Genomic DNA, 20,046 nt, shown 5'->3' with positions numbered 1-20,046 from the left:
TAATATAATAAGAGGTTCTAGGTTCCGACACTCAGTTGAGATTTTCAAAAAAATCAACCAAAAATTCATAGAGGTGGAATATATAAAAGCAAGATTGATCGAGTGAAGCAAACAAATCTACAAAAAAATTTAAAGCCACAAGATCTAGAATTTATCTACGCCAGTTTTACTATAAAAAGAAACGAATTTCCAGATACTACTACATAAGCAAGAAGAAGAAAACTTAGGGCGACAGTCTGGCAGAAATTTTCAGACTCAAGAATAAGAAACAACCTTGTTATATATGTTCATGAAATTGAAAGGATTTATTCAATTTCTTAGACAAAAATTAAAGGTAAGAAGTAAAACCACAAAGAAAATAAAAAACATGATTGCTCTAGCAAAAAATTCTAGAAAATTGGAAACTAGAACTCTCGATTTCTCTAATTAAACCAACTGACTAGTCTGAAACTTTCAGAACCAAAATCAGAAGCTTACTCGTTCGACGGAGCTTTCTAAATAAAAAAAATAAGAAAAACAAAAACAAGAACGTGACTAAAAGATTCAGCTAGAGAAGCAAGAGAAACTAAAAGCACGATCTCTGCATCAGAACAAACAAACGAAATACATAAATTTTCAAGAACAATATCAACATCTAGAAATCGCAAAATCGGAAGATCGTTCACTTGAAATCTCGACGTCATATCGTTCAGGGCCCGTCGCTGGAGAGCGAGTGGTGAAAGAAGGAGGGTCGCCGGAGAGCGGGAGGTGAAAGAGGGAGAGAAGGAGGTGGCCGGGGCCATCATCGAATAGCAGGCGTCCAAAGAAGGAGGGGGCTGTCGTCGGAGAACGAAAGGGGGGTGGTCGCTGGAGAGCGGCAGGTGGTCGGTGTGGTCGCCAGAGAGCGGGAGGTGGTCGGGCGGTCGTCGGATAGCGGTAGGTTGTCGAGGCCGTCATCAGCGAGCACGACTTTGGATGGGGCGAGCAACGCGGGTGAGAGAAAGAGAGACGGGAAGAGATTGATTTCGTGCCCTAGATGGGGGTTTTACATCGACAATTTACGACAGATTCGCGACGGAATATTTTTGTCGCCAATGTCGTCGCTAAATAGCGATGGACAATATTCCATTGCCAAATCCGTAGCTACGTGCAATGGGTTTTGCGACATAGTTTTTTAGTCGCTAATCTGTCGCTAAGTAGCGATAGAGTAGCGACGAAATTTTGTTCGTCTCTAATTTCTTAAATATTTCAAATGTTAGCGACAGATGTTTTTTTCTCGCTAATCTGTCACAAATTTACGACAAAAAAAATTCATCGCAAAGTTTCATCGCTAATTAGCATTTTTCTTGTAGTGTTCTTCTAATGAGGTGTGCGCTCGAGCTTCCATTTCTCTCATCTTCTTCCTTTTTTTTCTTTTAACAACGAAAGGCAATTTGCGGCAGAAAGATCGGAGAAATGGGACTCCATCCCACCTCATCCTATTTGGACCAAGGATGAAGGACATAAAACGAAGAATAGACTGATGATGGAGGTTAAAATCAAAACCCATGCAGAGATAGAGGTATAGATGAAGGGCACAATTTTGAGACAGGGTAGGGGTGAAGACCTTGTCCCTTGCCCCCTCTACGGTCCACAGTAGGGATGGCAGTGGATCAGGGGACAATGGGGCTTCACCCCGCCTCGCCCCCATTTGGATCGGGGATGAAGGGCATGAAACATGGATGGAGGAGGGGGGGTGAAGGTTAAAATCTATCCCCGTTCAATGATGGAGGCGGGGATGGACTTACGCTTTTCCCTGCCCCGCCCTGTCCCCGTCTCAATCCCTACCTAGCCCCACCCACCCCGTCTCCAATCCTTTAAGGGATGACTATAAACTAAGGAGAAGCAGGACCCTGCCCGGCCTCACCCCCGTTTGAATTGGGGATGGAGGACATGAAGCAGGGATGAAGGCGGAGGTGAAGGTTAAAATCCATCCCCGTGCGGGGATGGAGGCGGGGATGAAGGCTCGGATTTTGAAACGGGGCGGGGGTGGAGACCTTGTCCCCCACCCCGGTCGACTGCCATCTCTAGTCCACAGTCATCCCTACCCTAACTTGGCTTAGCAAAAAAAAGAAAATAGATTGGATCACATCTTTGGGAGGCTTTTAATTACCTTGGATCTCAGATATAAGTGCCTGATCTGGCATTGGGGCGATGCCAAATTCTGGATTTTGCAAAACAAATATCTCGCATCCTCTGTTTCGAGATCGTCAAAACCCTCTTAAATCCATGGATAGGTTAGAGGGTCAGAGACTTGTATATTAGAGATCATATGATCTCAGATCACCTTGAGCTTGACATCCACAGTATAGCACCATTTCTAATAATAGGCATCCACGAGAATAAATTATGTAAAGCATATAATAGCTTTGCATGTTTAACATTCTATGATAGAAGCAATCTTGTTCCTCCTCATCGTTGCACAATCTGGCCCTTTTTTTGAAAGCAGAACAGGTGATTTGCCAAATCACTTTTTTTAAGAAAGTGATTTTGCATCCTCACCGTCTACAATATGCACAAAGACCATGAGGTCCTTGTGAGATGAACCAATGGACGATGAAGATGTCAAATCACTTCCTTATCTGCTCTTCCTTTTTTTCCAACCACATTAACGATAAGTAAATCCCACCACACTATCAAAGGGGGCTCTGCTTGTCTGGTAGGAGCAGCTAGTGCACGTCACCTTGAGCTGGGAGGTTGCAGGTTCAAAACCCAATTGTATAGATATATAACTGGTACGGATCTGCCTAACCCCAGCTTGCCTTTCAAAAAAGAAAAAAATCCGGCCACCCACAATCGAAACTAGAACATGTGAATTACAACTATGACAGGAATCTCAATGAGATTCAGTGTTTATTTACCGGAGACATTGGCGTGTGATTCATATGGATATGACCATTTTTATGAAGTTTTCAATATGACTTGTATATTAGGATACACAATGGAAGTCACAATAGAGTATCCATGTGACGTGTGGTATTCAATGCAAGGATCCGAGAGCAGTGGCATTCAAACACATCCTACATCTCTTTTTGAAAGTTGCATTGCTATTTTGATCATGAAGATTAGATCAGATAACTTCAACCTATTCAAGGAATTCTTACCAGTATATTTCCATTTTCAAAAGTTACAGACTTCAAAAACAGGTTGGATTGGGCTTGGATGGTTTTCAATCCTGATCCAATCAAGGTCAAAGTTCTTCGAGATTTGGATCATGATTGGACCGAGAGCATCCTAAACCGTATAAAACTCTCTCTCATTCATGAGCTTGCTTAAAGCTGGGCTGTGCTATACAAGATGAGTAAAGTTGGCCCAAACTTAGGACCCTGATCTTCTCAAACCTTGCTCAATTAGGTTTGCTTGTGGGCACAATCCGGACCAAGTGAAGGCCAGACAAATCGGTTTGGTCAAAATTTCAGACCGGTTTGATCACCAAATTGCAAATAGTCTGAGCTTTGATAAAATGTAAGTTAAAGACACATCCATTAAAAAAAGTCTTTTGGTTGTACTACCAGTCATTATTTTAATAGTGCCATGAATTCACCTAACCACTGGGCTAAATTCCTAATAAAGACAAGAATAGGATTATCTAAATATATTCTGATCATTTTCTTGTTTATTTGTGGTGCTTTTCTGAAGTAATTGTGGATAATCTCTGGCTAACTTTCATAATTTTATATCACGGACCATTGATATTCTGAATGATAGGTTTAATTATAAAAAAACCACCTGCTTTTTGTGGATAGACCATATATTCCAGGGTGGTTTCCGGCCATGTGGAAAAATCTTTGTGGTGCGTTTGGATGCATATAGCGGGAGCTAGAATAAGTTGATGATTGTGTTCCCTGCACTTTTAGGGCGTGTTTGTTTCATCGAGATACATGAGAAAATTGCCTATTTTCATATGAAAATAGGTTGTTTTCCTATGTTGAGTGAAACAACTACGTTTTGGGTGGGCCCATGTTTGTAGCGTTTTTTAGCATGAAATGTAACTTTTGTATGAAAGTTAATTGCTTCGGACTCCTCACTTTGGGGAACGAGTTTTGCATGAAATTGTTTATTTGGTGTGAAACTTGTTTCACAAGGCAGCGCATGAAGCAAAGCAGCCCTTGGGTAATGGCACGTTGGGAGGAGAGAAAAACTTTCATCGGAAAAAAAAGTTTTGCCTACGAGAGTTTTCCAAAAGAAAGTTTTTTGGTTGTTTGTGTATTATCAGAAAAACAGTGGGAAAATGTGAAAAAATGAGAGAGAGGAGGAGGGTCATGGTGGGTGGTAGGGATGCACACGAGCCGAGTTTGTTGTCCGAACCTTATCGGGCTTGCAATGAACCGAGCGTTATCGAGCCTGTTCAGCCTTATTGTGCTCAACTCGATAGCTCGTCCGAGCTTCATACACTGGTACAAGCTCAGCTCATTTACAATGCAGACAAGCCCGAGCGAGCTCGGTTCCATGTGCATCCCTGGTGGGTGGTGATGAGATGGATGGTGGGAAGTGTAAAAATAAATTTTTTCTTGGTAGAAAACATTCCTTCACTCCCTCCATGAAAGAATTTTTTCTATCAAAAAAGCGTACTTTTTAAAAAAACTCTATCAGCGAAAAAATCTCTCTCATTTGGAAGGGTCAGAAAATCCGTACGGATTTTTCATTTTGCATCACTTTTTCTACATCTTTCTCGCTTCCAAACATGCCCTAAATGTGTGTGTGTGCTATATATTACCATGCTATTGATAATCCATTTTGTAATGAGTTCGAAATACTAACTAATTAATATATATATATATATATATATATATATATCTCAATGTAAGAATAAAAAAAAAAAACATTATTAGAATGTTATCGTAATAATGCTTTTCTATTGCATCATAATAATATTGCAATATTTTCAAAGAGTATATGATGCACCGTCTAACCATTCACAAATGTGTTTGCATTGTTGCCCCCCTTTCATTTATTCCCTGTAAATGAACCAAGCTAAGTTATTGACTTGGAATATAATCCCTGCCTGTCCATTCAGATTCAATCTTTTCAGCGTTTATTCCCCAGCTTGGAAGCTAATAGTTTAGATAAGACAATAGCTTGCATTATACACTCTCCATTTCTATCTTGCCCTATACTAAACTTTGAGATAAGACAGACAATAGCCTGCAGCTAATAGTTTAGATAAGGCAAGTGCCTTATCTAAACTATTAGTTAGCAATTGTTTTATCTCAATGCTTTTTGCCTATGTTATAGTGAATAAAGAAACAAAACGGTGCCTTAAGTGAAAATTTGCATTAGTCTATCAGTATCATTGGATGTGGTGATTTTTTTCCTCTCATGATTGGATAAATAATTGTGGGTGATGTTGGAATATGCAACATATCTAGTGGAGGGAACCCAGGTGCAATGTGATTGTATACTTTTAGCCTACTGCTGCACCTGATCACCCATTATCTTTGGAATGCAGCCTGTCAGCTGTGGGGCTTAAGAGCAGATATGGCTGATCAGGTGCAGCAGCACATTAAAAGTGTAATCACATTTCACCGGATCTTCTCTTGAGGGAACCCTAATAACGATGAACTAGATGAATTTTTTATTGGTTCTATACCCTATCTATTTGAAGGAGCCGGTGTTGGAAGAGATTACGAGGGTTCACATAATTCTCGTCAGTCTCCACTGTTTAGTGTCCAGGTTTGGAATTGGAGGGGAGATAAAAGGCAATTTGGCAAGCCATATCCCTTCCCATCTCCGGGTTTCATTCAAGTCTTGCAAGGATGTTGTGAAATCCACTTCCATCACCTTTCTCGCCTCCTTTGCCGGTGAACAGAGAATTGCCCCCACATTGACTTACTCATGACAACCTTCTAGCTTCCCATACCCCTCCCAACAGGGAGGGTGGTGTGTGTTCTCCCCCGAAGATGGACTCTCTGCTTCGTCGTCATCTTCTTCTTCTTCTTTCTCCGTGAAACATTGTAACCCTCCCCCCCCCCCCTCTCTCTAGAGAAGAAATTAAGGGAGGCAAAGAGCCGGCAATCCGATGGTGATCGTCGTCCTCTTTCTACTAGCAGGCAACCAACTGTGATGGCCCCTCCGCCGCCTTCAAGAGACACCTACAGCGGAATCTTCCTCCACTACACCTACAACGGAGTCTTTCAAAGTATAATCTGTCACTTCCGATCAGGGCTATGCCTTTCAGGCCACCCTGACGCTGCTTAACACGGGTGTTCGCACCCTCAAGTCTTGGTGGGCATTCGTCAGATCCTAGTACCGCCAGGTCCTCATCTCGTCCTCCAGTGCCGTACACTCTGACATGACCCTCCTCCCCGCCAACATCGAGAATGACACGTTCCTTTCTGGCTTCCCCATCATGGACCTCAAGACTACCATCGTGACGGCTGGCGACTACAACCTGATCACGGCGAGGATTGTGCTCAAGGGAGCGGTGTTCAGCATCAGGATTTACGATTTACATATAGTAGCGATTTACGATAGCGCAAAAAAATGGCAAATCATAAAATCGAGTAGCGATTTATGAAATTGCGTGGCGAAAAAAAATGGCAAATTGCTATGCGATTTTCAAAAATCGCTATATCGAGTAGTGATTTATGAAAAATCGCGTAGTGAAAAAAATAGCAAATCGATAAACCGAGTAGCAATTTACAAAAATTGCATAGTGAAAAAAAATATGAAAAAGCGCTAAATTGAATAGTGATTTACGAAAACCGCATAGCAAATTTTTTTTTTTTTACAAGAAAGGGTGTTACGAAAACCTCGAGCAAGAAACAACCGAAGGAAACATATGAGCGCCACGATCAAACAAAACACTTTATTGCTCTTTTTGACAGTTACAAGAGGAAAAGAAAAGAAAGAATTTATACCGCGCTGGGGAAGCCCCCAGACCCCCCTCCTGTAAGGGCAAAAACTCTGAATCAAGCTCCACAACTCTTCAAGTTGAACCATGCTACAGTCAGTGTGCAAGTCAGTCGGTGCTTGATGGAGCAGTGTAGGATCGTCTGCTGGATATGCACAAAGACGGAAAGAGAAGGGAGAGAGATGGTTGATGTTCATGGCCTTCTTCAGGGAGGGATTCCTTTTTCGGATAATCCTGCAGTGCAGGGACTGAGTCTTAAATAACCATCTTCGGGGTACTTAAGTCTTTGCAACCGCTTCTTTTCTAGAATCGTCATTTTATGACACCAATGGAGGAAAGGGTACTTAAGTCTTTGCAATCGCACCAAACTCTGACGCTAACTGATGCTGACAAACATGGGGATACGAGCTGCACGTGCTTACATACGTGGCTCTCATTGAGACCCCCAAACACGCGATGTAGCTAACAACCATCTTTGGGGGGGGGGGGGGGACATATAACCTGCTTTGCTCCCAACAGCAGTTCCCAAAAAGGATATACTAAATGGAGTTACATTTAGTGCTGAGAAACGAGACAAGCCACTCATAGCTCAACTCATTCTAGTTTGTACAGAGCTCCTTCATACTATTAAGGCAACTGACTCACTTGGGTTATCAAGTGGGACATTACCTAAGGAGTCTCCCGCCAAAAGGTAAAAAAAAATTCAATATGTCAAATGAGGTTGGGACATTACAGGAGTCTCCCACGAAAGGCAAGATAGACTTCAACACACCAAGTGAGGTTGGATCTCAACAACCTCAACGTAACTTTATGGTGATTGAGCATGATCTCTCCTTCCTCTCTTGGTCTCTTAACATTTGAGGCCAATCTTGTTTTGTATCTTGTTCATGTATATCAAGTTATGTATCTCAATCTGAAAATCTTATCAGTTTGTAATATGATCTTCTATATTAATGAAATATCTCTGATCTCTCGGTGAACAAGAGAAATAACGAGCTTCTCAAATTCATGTATCTTTCTTTCATGGTATCAGAGCATACCTATTTCATCGAGTTTTTCATGGCTTTGTCTTGCTTCCCATCAGCTCAATGGAACATAATCACCAACCTTATTTTCGTAAAGTTGAATCGAGACAATTATCTCTTGTAGAGGTTGCAACTTGAATCCATCATGCTCAGTCAGGATCTCCTCAAGTTCGCTGATGGTTCTTTGCATCAACCATATAAGTTCACCACTGTTGCATATGGAAGCGAATATGAAAATATGAATTATCTCACCTTACTTTGTTCTGATCAGTTGGCTCTCAGATGGATCAAGGCAACTATTTTTGAGCTTGTCCTAGCTAGGCCAGATCATGAAGACAAAGACAACAAGAGAGGCATGACTTGTGTTGGAAAAGGCATATTGGATCTCAATCCCCTTTGAGAGTTATGTTCCTAAAAAATGATCTAACATTTATATAGAAAAGACAATACAAACATGTTGTCATACTTGGATCACATTAAATTCCTTGTCAATTCTGTTGCCAATGCTAACCATCATATGGGAGATGAAGACTTGGTTCAAATAGCTCTAAACGGGCTCATTCTTGAGTATGAGACCTTCATGATGTCAATCACCACAAGCATATTAACTCATTCATTTCTAGATCTTTATGATCTACTCATCAATCAAGAAAAATGTGTTCTCATGCTTCATCCTAAGCCATATGAGACACATTAAGCATATCTTATAGCTTCCAACGTCTCTAAAGGTCATGGTAGTGGGTGTGGCTTCTATAGAGGTCAAGGTAGGGGTCAAGAAAGAAACTCCAACCAAAATCAACAAAATCAACCAGACTCAAATCAAGTCATGCAAAATCATCAAGCTCAACAAGGATCTGTCACATGCTAATATTGCAGAAAACAAGGCCACATTGCCAAAAATTGTTGAGACATTTCTAAAGAGTTCTCAACTATGTCTCTTCAACAATTTGTTGATTATTAGTATCCTGACATTGGTGCAACAAATCACCTTACCATGGATGACCAATAGTTTTTAAACAAATCTCAATATTAGGGAGGTGAATTTGTCATGGTTTGTAATGGTAAGATGTTTCTTATCTCCCACGCTGGTAATCTTATTTTATCATCAAATGGTTCTACATTTGATTTGTAAAACATCCTATATGTTTCTAACATCGCCAAAAATCTTTTATTTATGAAGAAATTTACCGAAGATAAGGATTACATATTTGAATTTACCCATTTTGAATTCTTTGTTAAGGATTGACAAATAGGCAAGATTCATCTCAGGGGACCCAATTAAAGCTGATGAAAATTTGAAGGTCGCCTATACAAGAAAAATGACATCTTTTGACATTTGGCATTAATGTCTTAGGCGCACCAATAAGAAGATCGTGCCATTTTTAAATTCTAAACATGCAATTTATTTTAGTATGAACAAGAAAATAAAGGTGTGTGAAAGTTGCCTAGTTGGAAAAACTCACAAGCTCCTGTTTGGATGATCTCTCTCATCCATGACATCACGTCTTGAGCTTCTTCATGGCATCTTTGAAGAGAACAAAGGTTTAGTGGATCGAGGCATAGGACCCATGGCATGATCCAACCTCCTAGAAACAGAGGATTTCAAAGCCAATATTTTAAGATCCCTACTTTAGGTGAACCCCCCCACCCCCCCAAAAAAAATTTTTAAGGTTTTCATGTTAGATGGGGGGGGGGGTCATACTAGAGAACATCAGATCTTAGATCTGAGGCAATCAAAGCACCCTAAAAGTTTCATGTAGCTCTACAGGAGATAGATCTATACTTGAAAATGCCATAATTATTGGAAATTTGAGAAAAATAACTAAAATTAGCCTTGTATGCCCCAAAAATAAAGAAAAATTAAACAAAATAAATGCAAATGATGCATGACTTTACAAAAGCATTTGAAAATATGTTTTAGAGTTTCAAGTTTTTAAAAATAGGTTTAAAAATATATAAAGTCACTTTAAAATTTGAATTTAAAATGAATTTAACTTTGAAATTGAAGATTTTATAAAAGAGATATTGAAAATTATTGAAATAAAAAATAAATAAACTCTAAAACTTGTTAAAACGAAGATAAGGAATTCTAAGTTGATGAAAAACATTTTTTATTTATGAAATATATGAATTATGTTTGAGAATTGAATTTTTAAAATGTTAAAATGCCTAATTTAACTTCATTTTAACAGGAAAAATGCTTTTTATAAAATCAGTTTTAAAAAACTACAATGAATAAATGATCAAATGACCATAAAAATGTATAAAAATTGATATGAAGATCCCTAACAACCTTAGGAACAGTTTAAATTTGAAAATTTCAAGAATAGATTGGAGAAAAACCCGAATTGGGATATTTTATCCAATTAAAATAGGATTTTACAGAATCAGGATTTGTAAAAAAACCTATTAGAGCATTTCGGGTAAATGGAGATTTAAAACAACTCAAATCATTCTCAAGATGAATCCATGGATTCATAACACATCAAAAAATCATTTCCTTTTTACAGAATTTTAAAATCATTTTTGAATCTTGAGATATGAATGAAACATTGAAGAGTTAATTTTAGAAACAAGAGATTGAGTTTTAGCAAATAGGTTTCTGTAATTTGGCTGTTTTAGAGGCTAAACTGATTCAATTTCTCTCAAATTTGTTGGAGACATTGTTCAACACAATCATAAAATAACCTCAATTTACAAAAATAAAAAATCAATCCTGGTTTGAAAATGATGACTTTGGGAAGTCACTATTCCATCTCAAAAAATGGACCTGTTATAGAACTTGAAGTTTTGTAATGAGTGTCGGTTTTTAGCAGAATTGAAATAGAAAATGGACATGAAAGTTTATAAAAATTGATTGAAAAAAATTAGACATAAAATGGAAGAAAACCCTTTTTACAGATTTTGAAAATAATTTTTTGTTAGAGGGAGCTAATCTAAGCAAGATGAGATCAAATCTAAGCGATGCTTAATTATACAAGATGACAAGGTTCTAATTTTTGATCCAAATAGAATACGAAATGTTCATAGGCTAAAACTTTATAGAGGTAAACTGGATATGTAGAGGATAAAAATCCATTTTTCAGATCTTAAAAATGATCTTCCATTAGGAAGATCTGATTCAAACAAGTTAGCTCAAACTCTGAGCAAAGCCTGACAAAAAAATGATAGGATTCTGATTTTCAATCAGAATGAAACATAAAATGATAATGAAAATTAATGAAAATTAGCATGCATAAACTAGACATTTTACGTAAGAATTTCTTTTTTACATATCTAGAAAATATTTTTTCATTAGGGAGATATAAATGCAACAGATTGATCCTGGGTCTGAGCATTGCCTGAGATTGCAGACAGACAGGGTCTCGATTTTAAATATAAAAGAAATAAAAATCAACCATAGAAATTGCTGAAATTTTTCAGGGATGAACTACATAGGTAGATGAAGAAAACACATTTTACATATTTGCAAATAATCTCTCATTAGAGATATATGACTTTGACAAAATGGATTAAAATCTGAGTCATTAAAATGACACAGAGTGATAGGGTTATGATTTCTTATCACAATCAGGTATAAGATGACTATAGAAATTGATAAAAATTGGCATGAACAAAGTAGATTCAATGCTAGAGACACCATTTTTTATGGATTGGAGAGATCATTTTCGGTTAGAGAGAAATCACTCTGGCAAATTGGTTCTGATCTTGCTAAAATTTCAATGAGGCAGAATGACAACATCAGAATCCTGATTTTTAAAGTGGGTGCACAAATCCCCAAAAATCATAAAAAAATCACAGATTCATGTGGATACATTCATGAATCACCCATAAAAAATTCAGATAAAAATGAAAGGAAAAACATCTGAAATTCATGCAATATATCAAAGCATAAAATGAATAATTAAATCTAGATTATGCATTTTTGAATTTTGGAAGAAAGAAAACAACAAAATATCATCAAATACATAATTAACAAAGTGAAATTAATTAAAAGAAATGAAGCATATATTGATTTGATATTGCCGATTGAAAATGAATTTGATCTATAGAAGATCAAATTCTATAATTCTAATGGCTTTTGATAAAAATAAAAATTACAAAATGTAAATCAAATCAAGCAAAGAGGAATTGAAATTAGAGAAGAAGAGGCATAACTTGCTTGAAGAGGGCTGGAGTTTCCTCTAAGTTGGCACCAACTCCAAGAGGGAAAGGAGACGAGAGAGAGAGAATTCCAAATTTCAAGTAAATTCTCTCAAATTTCAAGATGTGACTGTGTTTTTTCATGTAAAATGCATGAAAATGTATGTAAAAGTACGTGAGAACCATGTAGGGCACACCGAGGAAATCACTTGTTCATTTCACCTTCTATGTAAAAGAACCATCATTTCATATGAAAGTGAGGCGCTTTCTTATGACATGGTTTGAAACAAACAACCCCTTGAACCAAAAATTTGTGTTTTGGCATATCACGTAATCTTACCTATATTGAGTGCATATGTTCATGAAAATATAAGTTGCGTCACATGATACGAATTGTGTATTGTATTGGAATTACCAACATGGGCTCCACTTGTTTGGCAGGAGCAGTTAGTGCACGTCACCTTGTGTTGGGACGTTGCAAGTTCGATTCCCAATGGTATGGTTGTATAACTGTTAGGGATCTGCCGCTTTTTCTCTGTAAAAAAAAAATCACATTTGGATTGTTGTAGGTTAAAATATGAGTACTTTTAATTTATCATGAAAATTATGATATCAAAGATTGATAAACACCTAAAAGTATGCTTAATTTACAGATTTGGAAGGAAACCTACCTTGAAACTTTTAAATTTATGAGTTAAATGTTACGTCGCAGGGTTTAGATTTTGACTTGGAATACCATCGTTAAACAAAGGTGGTCCTGACCCAGGGGACTGAGGGTCCAGATCCAAGTGAATGCCCTATGCCCGGATCAGATCTATGTCTGACTGGGCATGGTACCAGCATGATTGTGTAAATCATTTTTCTTCTTTGTTCTAAATCACACGTCTTACCGGATCAAATCTTATTAGGATCCGAGTATTGAAATGTCTGAACAGGATTTGGATCCGGAAGACTTAATAACCCACCCTGTCTGAGAAGACCCGATAAGCCTCAACATATTATGTGGGGCCTAGTTTATGGTTGACGAGGTTGAAGAATCAGGATGGGGTTGGGACCATACTTGACAGCGCTAAACGACAAGTTTTTGAGTTAGCCTAAGAATACTGTATCAACTAACAATATGTTGACAAAGGAGAGTTGGCGTAGTGGGGGTGGAGCCTTCTGCTAGACCGGCAGTCAAGGTTCGATTCTCATTAGGGTTGTCTTTCTGTGCAAGCCAACCCATAGCATAGGCCCCAGGGGCAGGGGTCCAGGATGATCGTAGGTATGGAAGGCTGAGCCAGAGCGACCGGGTCTTCGGGTGCAGTTTCTTTGGGTTATAAAACTAACAATATTTTAATCATCATTCTCTAAGAGTTTGTGCCATAGTTTAGCCAAGATATGATCCCCCAAGCTTATTAGCAGTTCAACAAGTTACTCTCATCTGGTAAAAACCACTACCTATGTTAATTTTCAGTCTCTCTCTCTCTCATTTCTGACAAGCAATTCTTCCTCCACGATGAATTTGGTGGTTCAAGAGACACTAGAAGTTGGCATTCTCTCTCTCTCAAACACACTTCTCTGACAAACAATCACTCCTACACATGCAATGCAACAATCCAAGCGAAAAATCAACAGTTGATCAAATTGCATACACCAAACAGATACACACCCACATCTCTCTCTCTCTCTCTCTCTCTCTCTCTCTCTCTCTCGCGCGCGCGCGCGCATGCATACCCCCCATTTATACAAGTACACAATCAACACCAAATTTTTTCCGTTGCCTTGACCTTCATGAGGGCGCTGACTAAGGTCTCCTTCATCACTTCACTATCAACACTCTGTCCCACCTCCTTCCCAAAGGCTTCCATGCTGAAACAATCCTTACAGCACACCGTAGCGTGCATCACCTCCACCCCCAACGCCTCCAGCCCTTCCAGCACCCGCACCAGCAGCCCTTCCAGCTTCTCACAGCACCACACTCTGATGCCACACAACCCATTCTCATATTTCTCCACTTTGACCACCTGCAAGCATCCAACCCAGTCCACCACCATCAATTTGTCATTAATAATGAACCGCAGTTGCAGAAAGAATCTCTCCACAATGCGTGCCAAATATATGGAGATAAAAGAAAAAAAAAAGAATGAAATGGACACTAACGAAGGGAATTTCAGATTCGTTCTGGTTCATCTCGAGAGCCTCAATTTTGGTCTTCAATTCTTGAATGTATTGGGCGGCATCCGAGAAAATTGACGCCCTCCCAACCTACCCATAACCAACAAAATTTAGTTGATCTCAACCAGATTCCGAAGAGAGATACGAACTCCCAACAACCACACACACACAGCAGCAGTTATGAACGTACCGATTTAGAGTCAGCGAGAGATCGTAAAATTCTGAGATTTCGTCGTAAAACGAGCTTTCTCCTTCTCGGTTTAACCATCTCTCTCTCTCTCTCTCTCTCTCTCTCTCTCTCTCTCTCTCTCTCTCTCTCTCTCTCTCCGTCAAGGAATCAAGGAATGGAGTGGGCTTTATACAGGACGACCACGTAATTGCCCGTGATCTTCCATTATATTACGTGATTGCACCTGTAATTACTATTGACGTAAGAAACCAAAATTAACGCAGAATCTCAAAAAAAAATCAATGTAAACAAATTCTCTTAATCTAATTAAGGTTAAATATGATGTGGGCGTCATACCCATACCCATATCCATGTTCTTTTCTTTTTTTTAATAACATGGTTACTCTTTTTTTTTTCTTAGCTAGGCCAACGGAAAACCTTCAGGTCACCACTGGTTTTGAACTCTCGTAACGTTCATGCGGCTGAGCTAGAATTTCAAATTAGGGTGGACACAAATGTATTTGTGCAGGCATATATATATATATATATATATATATATCATTAAACCAGTTAGGTTTAACATTAAATGAATTCAACATTATAAAAATAACTAAATACACTGAATAAATAATTTTTTTGAAAATACAAGGTTACTTTTTGAGGTAAAAAAGGTAACTTTGATAGCTTGTAAAGTTATTTTTTTGAAAAAGTTGTTTGAATTCCCTTCAAGATCAAAAGACCTATAATGCTAAAAAAAGTAACATTGCATTTTTAAAAAATATCATTATTTTTAAAGGTGTTTTAATTGTTTTCATAAAGTTGAATCCATTTAATGTTAAACCTAACTAGTTTAATGATAGATTAACCCTGTATATAAGTATAAAAAATAAAAAAATGCATACAATGCCATAACAAACTGTTTTTATCTTGTTAATATTGCAATGAAAACTTGATATTTTGTGATATTTTAATATATAGTTTTAAAATATCCTGATATTCTCCTGGTGCCTTTCACTGGTGGGCTCTGTAAGGGCTTGGTACTCGAACTTTGTCATAAAAAAAACCCTGTTATTCTCTAAATATCAGTGATATTTGTAACATGGGTAGCACCCTTACCATAGGGTAAGCCCAATTTGTGGATTGCCATGTTCTAGGTCCTGACAAACTAGCTAGGCCCAAGAGGCCAGTTCCATAAAATATCAGATTTTAGCAAATTAGGGCTCATTTTAAGCCTCTCCTACTCGAATGGTCTCCATATTAAGTCGTCCTTGGACCATCAAGTTATAGTCCACATTCTCACTAGTTACATACTAAACTAAAAAAGGATGCTGTAAAACAAGGGTCATGGGAAATTCTCATGCATGTTTAGTGAGATGCACGACTTTGCACATTCATCCGAGATGCTCATGCAATCATGAGTAGTTTTGAATGTTTGGTGAAAGTTGTCAATGGGACCCGGATCTCAATTTATTCCAACCTGATCCATGACCCGTATACCAGGATATATAACAGAGGCCTATGGGTTTGTCTACAGAAGCCCAATCTGGATTAGGGTCCGGTATATGTTAGTAACAGTCTTGCTTTCATAAAAGAAATTTAAAAAAAAAATAGAAAAAGAAGTTGGAAAGTAGTGAATGATACACCGCATTATTGGGTACGGTTCCATCCGCTAGAGTCCAGGCCTAATTAGACAAAGACATCATCCCAAACCAGGGAGGTGGACGGGCCGGACTCGGGTCAGGTTAATTTATTAATGCTCTTTAGCTTTTATTGCTGAAGCAGGATCCAATTGGCCGTTTATTCTAATCGAAAATATATGTACATGTAAATGGTTCGGTTCTTGTTTGACTTAAGAGTCTGACTCAGATCCATACGTGCATATAGAAATACTAAAACCGAATCGTAATCCAGATAATCATATTTGATATCCTTTTACCGAATCCAGCGAAATGGACCCGGGGTCAGTGTGATATCTGACCTCAACCCAAGCAATTGACATCTGTGATTCTAGAAGTTCTAGGTCTGGATCCATGTCACAAATATCACCGATATTTTGAAAATATTGTGATTTTATGACAAAAATTTCAAAGGCCAGCATAACACCAGAGAAAAACATGATATTTTCAAAACATTGCTTATTTTTTGAAAATTATCATGTTTTACTGCAACTTTAACACCGTAAAACCCATTTTGTGCCTGCTTTTATTTCACTATATTTTTATCTATATTTAGTCATTCAATATTTTTTCATAATTTTCTTAAGAACTAGTTTTATTTTGTCACGGAAAACAAGATTTGTGACATTGGTGTGAGGAAGGATCAGGTGCAATGTGATTGCACACTTTTAATGTGCTGCTGCACCTGATTACCTTACATCTGTGGGGCCCAACAGCAGATAAAGGGTGATCAGATGTGGCAGCACATTAGAAGTGTGCAATCACATTGCACCTGATCCTCTCTCCATTGGTGTGGATCTAGGGGTGTCAATGGGTCGGGTTTGGTTGGAACCCAGGTGAAACCAGACTTGGACCAGATTTTCGAGTATGGTATCAGGTTCGGACTTGGATCTAATCAGGTCTACTACAACTCGGACCCGCTAAGAACTAAATGAACCAGATCTGGATCATACCCGGTAAAATATTATTTTTATCATTTTTACATTGAAAATTATGTGTCTTAATCAAAACTTGGGTGAATAAAATTTTACAAACTATACTCGGGTCCATGTATTAATAGGACCTTTAGGTCCAGACCCGGATCTTAATCAGGTCTTCTTAATTTTTTGTTCAGGTAGGTCTGTCTGACACCCTTACTTCAGCTGACCCGTTGGCATAGATATCGAGGAAAGGAATGGCAGTTTGGAAAATTGTTAAAAAAATGGGGGCAGAAGATGGGGGGTGGGGAATCTACTTGGGTGGCAGGAGGAACGGAAGGGAGTGAAGAGATGGCGTCAAACGATAGTTTGCATGGTGCAGTCATTAGTCACGAGCCCTCGTTCTCTTTCTGTTTGTCTCTGCCAATGCATCTGATCATTAGACGTGCGTATCCTTTGACTTCTCTTATGGCAAAACTGCCCTTCTTAATTAGTGTGCACCCCTTAAACCAGTAGCAATATATGAAATGGCAAAAAAACTGTTCAATAATAAATACTTTATTAAAAAAGGTTTTAGTTTTTTATTTTTTGGGGTTTTCGCTAAGCCAAGGAAAACCCCATCACTCACTGTTCAAAAATAAATACTTTATTAAAAAAGTTTTATTTTTTATTTTTTTAGCTCTTCGCTAAGCCAAGGAAAACCCCTTCACTCACCCCCACATTGGTAGGCCTTCTGTTTAATTAAGCCCTGAGGTTCCCTTACCTACCGATGAGTACATCCAACTTCGACCTTCCAGCAAGGGACGTCTAGTGGGTTTCAAACTCATGACGTCCAGTTATTTTGGTGAAATTTACAGGTGCCTTTGCCAGATGATCCGAGCCCGTGGCAAATTATTAAAAGGGTTTTCTATTCAAAAAGATAGATGAAAAAAAAAATGAGTCTCAAAAAATTGGAAAACAGTATGTAGAGGTTTGGTTTGGTTGGGTTTTTAATTTTATAAAACATGGTTAAAAAAGAATTATATGTAAGATTATTGAAAATCAAGTTAGGGTATAGGAACTACGGGATTCAAATTCAAGACTGTGATCAGAAACCATGGATCCAATACTTGTGTTTTTTTTTTCAAAAATGTTTTTTTATACTCTATTTTTCATGTTCTAAATATTTCTTTCAAATGAACCAACTTTTTTGGGGGGCAAAGGGTAAGCCCACGGAGTTTTACACTGCCTGGACACGACTTTAAGTGCGGCAGGCAGAGCCAGCACGGCTAGGTCTCTGATCCTCAGGGCGGTTTTTCAGTGTAAATGTCAAAAAAATTAACCAGCTTTTTGGCCAACATTTTCAAAATGGTTTTACCATGATTGACAAGTATTAGCATATTAAACATACTTCGACTAGTTTTACTTACAACATGGTTTAACTTTTGGCTTTCAAATTTTATTTTCCAATCTTAGTCGTATTTTTTCTATATGCTTTCCTTGCAATTTATTTGGCATCACCAATTGAAGATGAGGCATGATAATGATGAACTATTGGAAATATGCTTTGGTTGAATTGTAACTCGTGGCAAGTGATATGATTTCCTATGACAGTAAGTAGAGCAATGGCTTGCTGACCCATATAATATATACAAAAAATCACTGTGAATCGTATAACTTTAAAGTTGTCACCGTACGACCACGGATCGAAACCCACTGGCAAGGGGCGTCCTTTACCTCTCAGCCCAAGCAAGCGGATGTACCTTGATGGTGGGGGAACGGTAGAAAGGCTTTTACGTGTGCCAAACTGGGTTTGGACTTTCTCCCGGGTTTTCTGTCTTAATAAAAAGTGTTTACATTATATGCAGTGTCCCTGCATGGTGGGCATGCAGTGTCCCTGCATGGTGGGCATGCAGAAACGTACCTGACAGCCATCCATCTTGGCATTTTTCAAGATGGTTGTGGATTCCATCTCGAGAAATTTTGAGATTGATGGTCAGCAGCAGTGGAGCTGCACGCGGCTGCATGAAAAATGACCTAAAAAAACGATATCATGTTGCCAATTGCACCACCCAAGCTCTTATAGAGCACACCAGTTTAAGGCACCTACACACCTGGTGGGAGTCGAACATGGGATGAAAGAGTCAGCACTCTAATAACTTTCTCTACATGATCCAATGTTTGGGGCAGAACACTTAGGACCAACTAGGGCTCCCTGCTAAAGAGGGGGCCAGTGTAGAGCACACCAGTTAAAGGCACCTACACACCTGGTAGGAGTCGAACATGGGACGAAAGAGTCAACACTCTAATAACTTTCTCTATATCTCTCTCTCATTTGAGACATGATCCAATGTTCGGGGCAGAACACTTAAGCCCAACTAGGGCTCCCTACGAAAGAAGGGGGGGGGGGGGGGGGAGCAGTGTACTGCCCCCCTCATAAAAGGGCCGAACAATTTATAAGTGTTCTGCCCCCAACAAAGAACCAACCTCCCTTCTCATTTGCATAATTTTTCAAATGTTTGAAACACAAAATGTTATTCTCTTTTAGGGAAGTAAAGTATGTTTCACTAGTCATTTTTAGGTATTTTGGTTAGTTCAGAGAGCATCTTACCAGTACCTCAAACTATATTTAGGAATCATGGACACCAATATGTGGCCACTTTCCATCTAATATTTGGTAGGAGCTAGGAATCATGAACACCACTTGATAAGTACGTGGCATTACATGTTAGTCGTTTATGTCATTGTGAAGGCCGCATGTGAAAGTCCTTTTTTGGGATATAAAGGGCCAAGCAGATAGGGAAAAAGGTAGGGCTTGTGCATGGTTGCAACCCCTTTTAAAGTGAAAATATCAGGTGCAATATGATTGCACAAATATTTGTTCATTAAGCACCTGATCACCCTTCATCTTGGAGACGAGCCTTTCAGTTGTGGGGCCTAATTAAGGCCTGATAGAGGGCAATCACACAAATTTTGTGCCATGTCATTGAACCCCATCCGGACTCCCTTTTAAAGGGTACTATCTTGTCAAGCTTTTGAGAGTTGCAATGCTTGTCTTATTCACATGTTCTGTTATGGTGCATGGGAATTTTTCTTCAGTGTGCTCATT

The 20,046-nt window shown here is 38.7% G+C and overlaps 1 protein-coding gene across 1 annotated transcript; it reads right to left on the bottom strand.

Annotated features, from left to right (window-relative positions):
* Nucleotides 1-13,778: 13,778 nt before the first annotated feature.
* LOC149843844 (transcription factor bHLH61-like) lies at nt 13,779-18,909 on the bottom strand. Its single transcript, XM_090000978.1, has 3 exons — nt 18,862-18,909; nt 14,182-14,286; nt 13,779-14,045 (listed from the first exon to the last, which is right to left on the bottom strand). The coding sequence occupies exons 1-3, from the start codon at nt 18,907-18,909 to the stop codon at nt 13,779-13,781; spliced, it is 420 nt and encodes a 139-aa protein (XP_089857104.1).
* Between the last annotated feature and the right edge of the window lie 1,137 nt (nt 18,910-20,046).

Source organism: Nuphar pumila, chromosome 3 (genome assembly GCF_984573655.1).
Source record: "Nuphar pumila chromosome 3, dmNupPumi1.hap1.1, whole genome shotgun sequence".
Classification (NCBI taxonomy): domain Eukaryota; kingdom Viridiplantae; phylum Streptophyta; class Magnoliopsida; order Nymphaeales; family Nymphaeaceae; genus Nuphar; species Nuphar pumila.
Note: the sequence above shows the minus strand (reverse complement) of the source record. Positions and strands in the feature narration are given on the sequence as shown.

Coding starts and splice junctions, on each gene's coding strand:
- LOC149843844 (XM_090000978.1), bottom strand. CDS start 18,909: ATGGAATCCACAACCATCTTGAAAAATGCCAAGATGGATGGCTGTCAG. Junction 14,287..18,861: donor CCAAGATGGATGGCTGTCAG/GTACGTTTCTGC, acceptor GGTTATGGGTAG/GTTGGGAGGGCGTCAATTTT. Junction 14,046..14,181: donor ACGAATCTGAAATTCCCTTC/GTTAGTGTCCAT, acceptor GGATGCTTGCAG/GTGGTCAAAGTGGAGAAATA.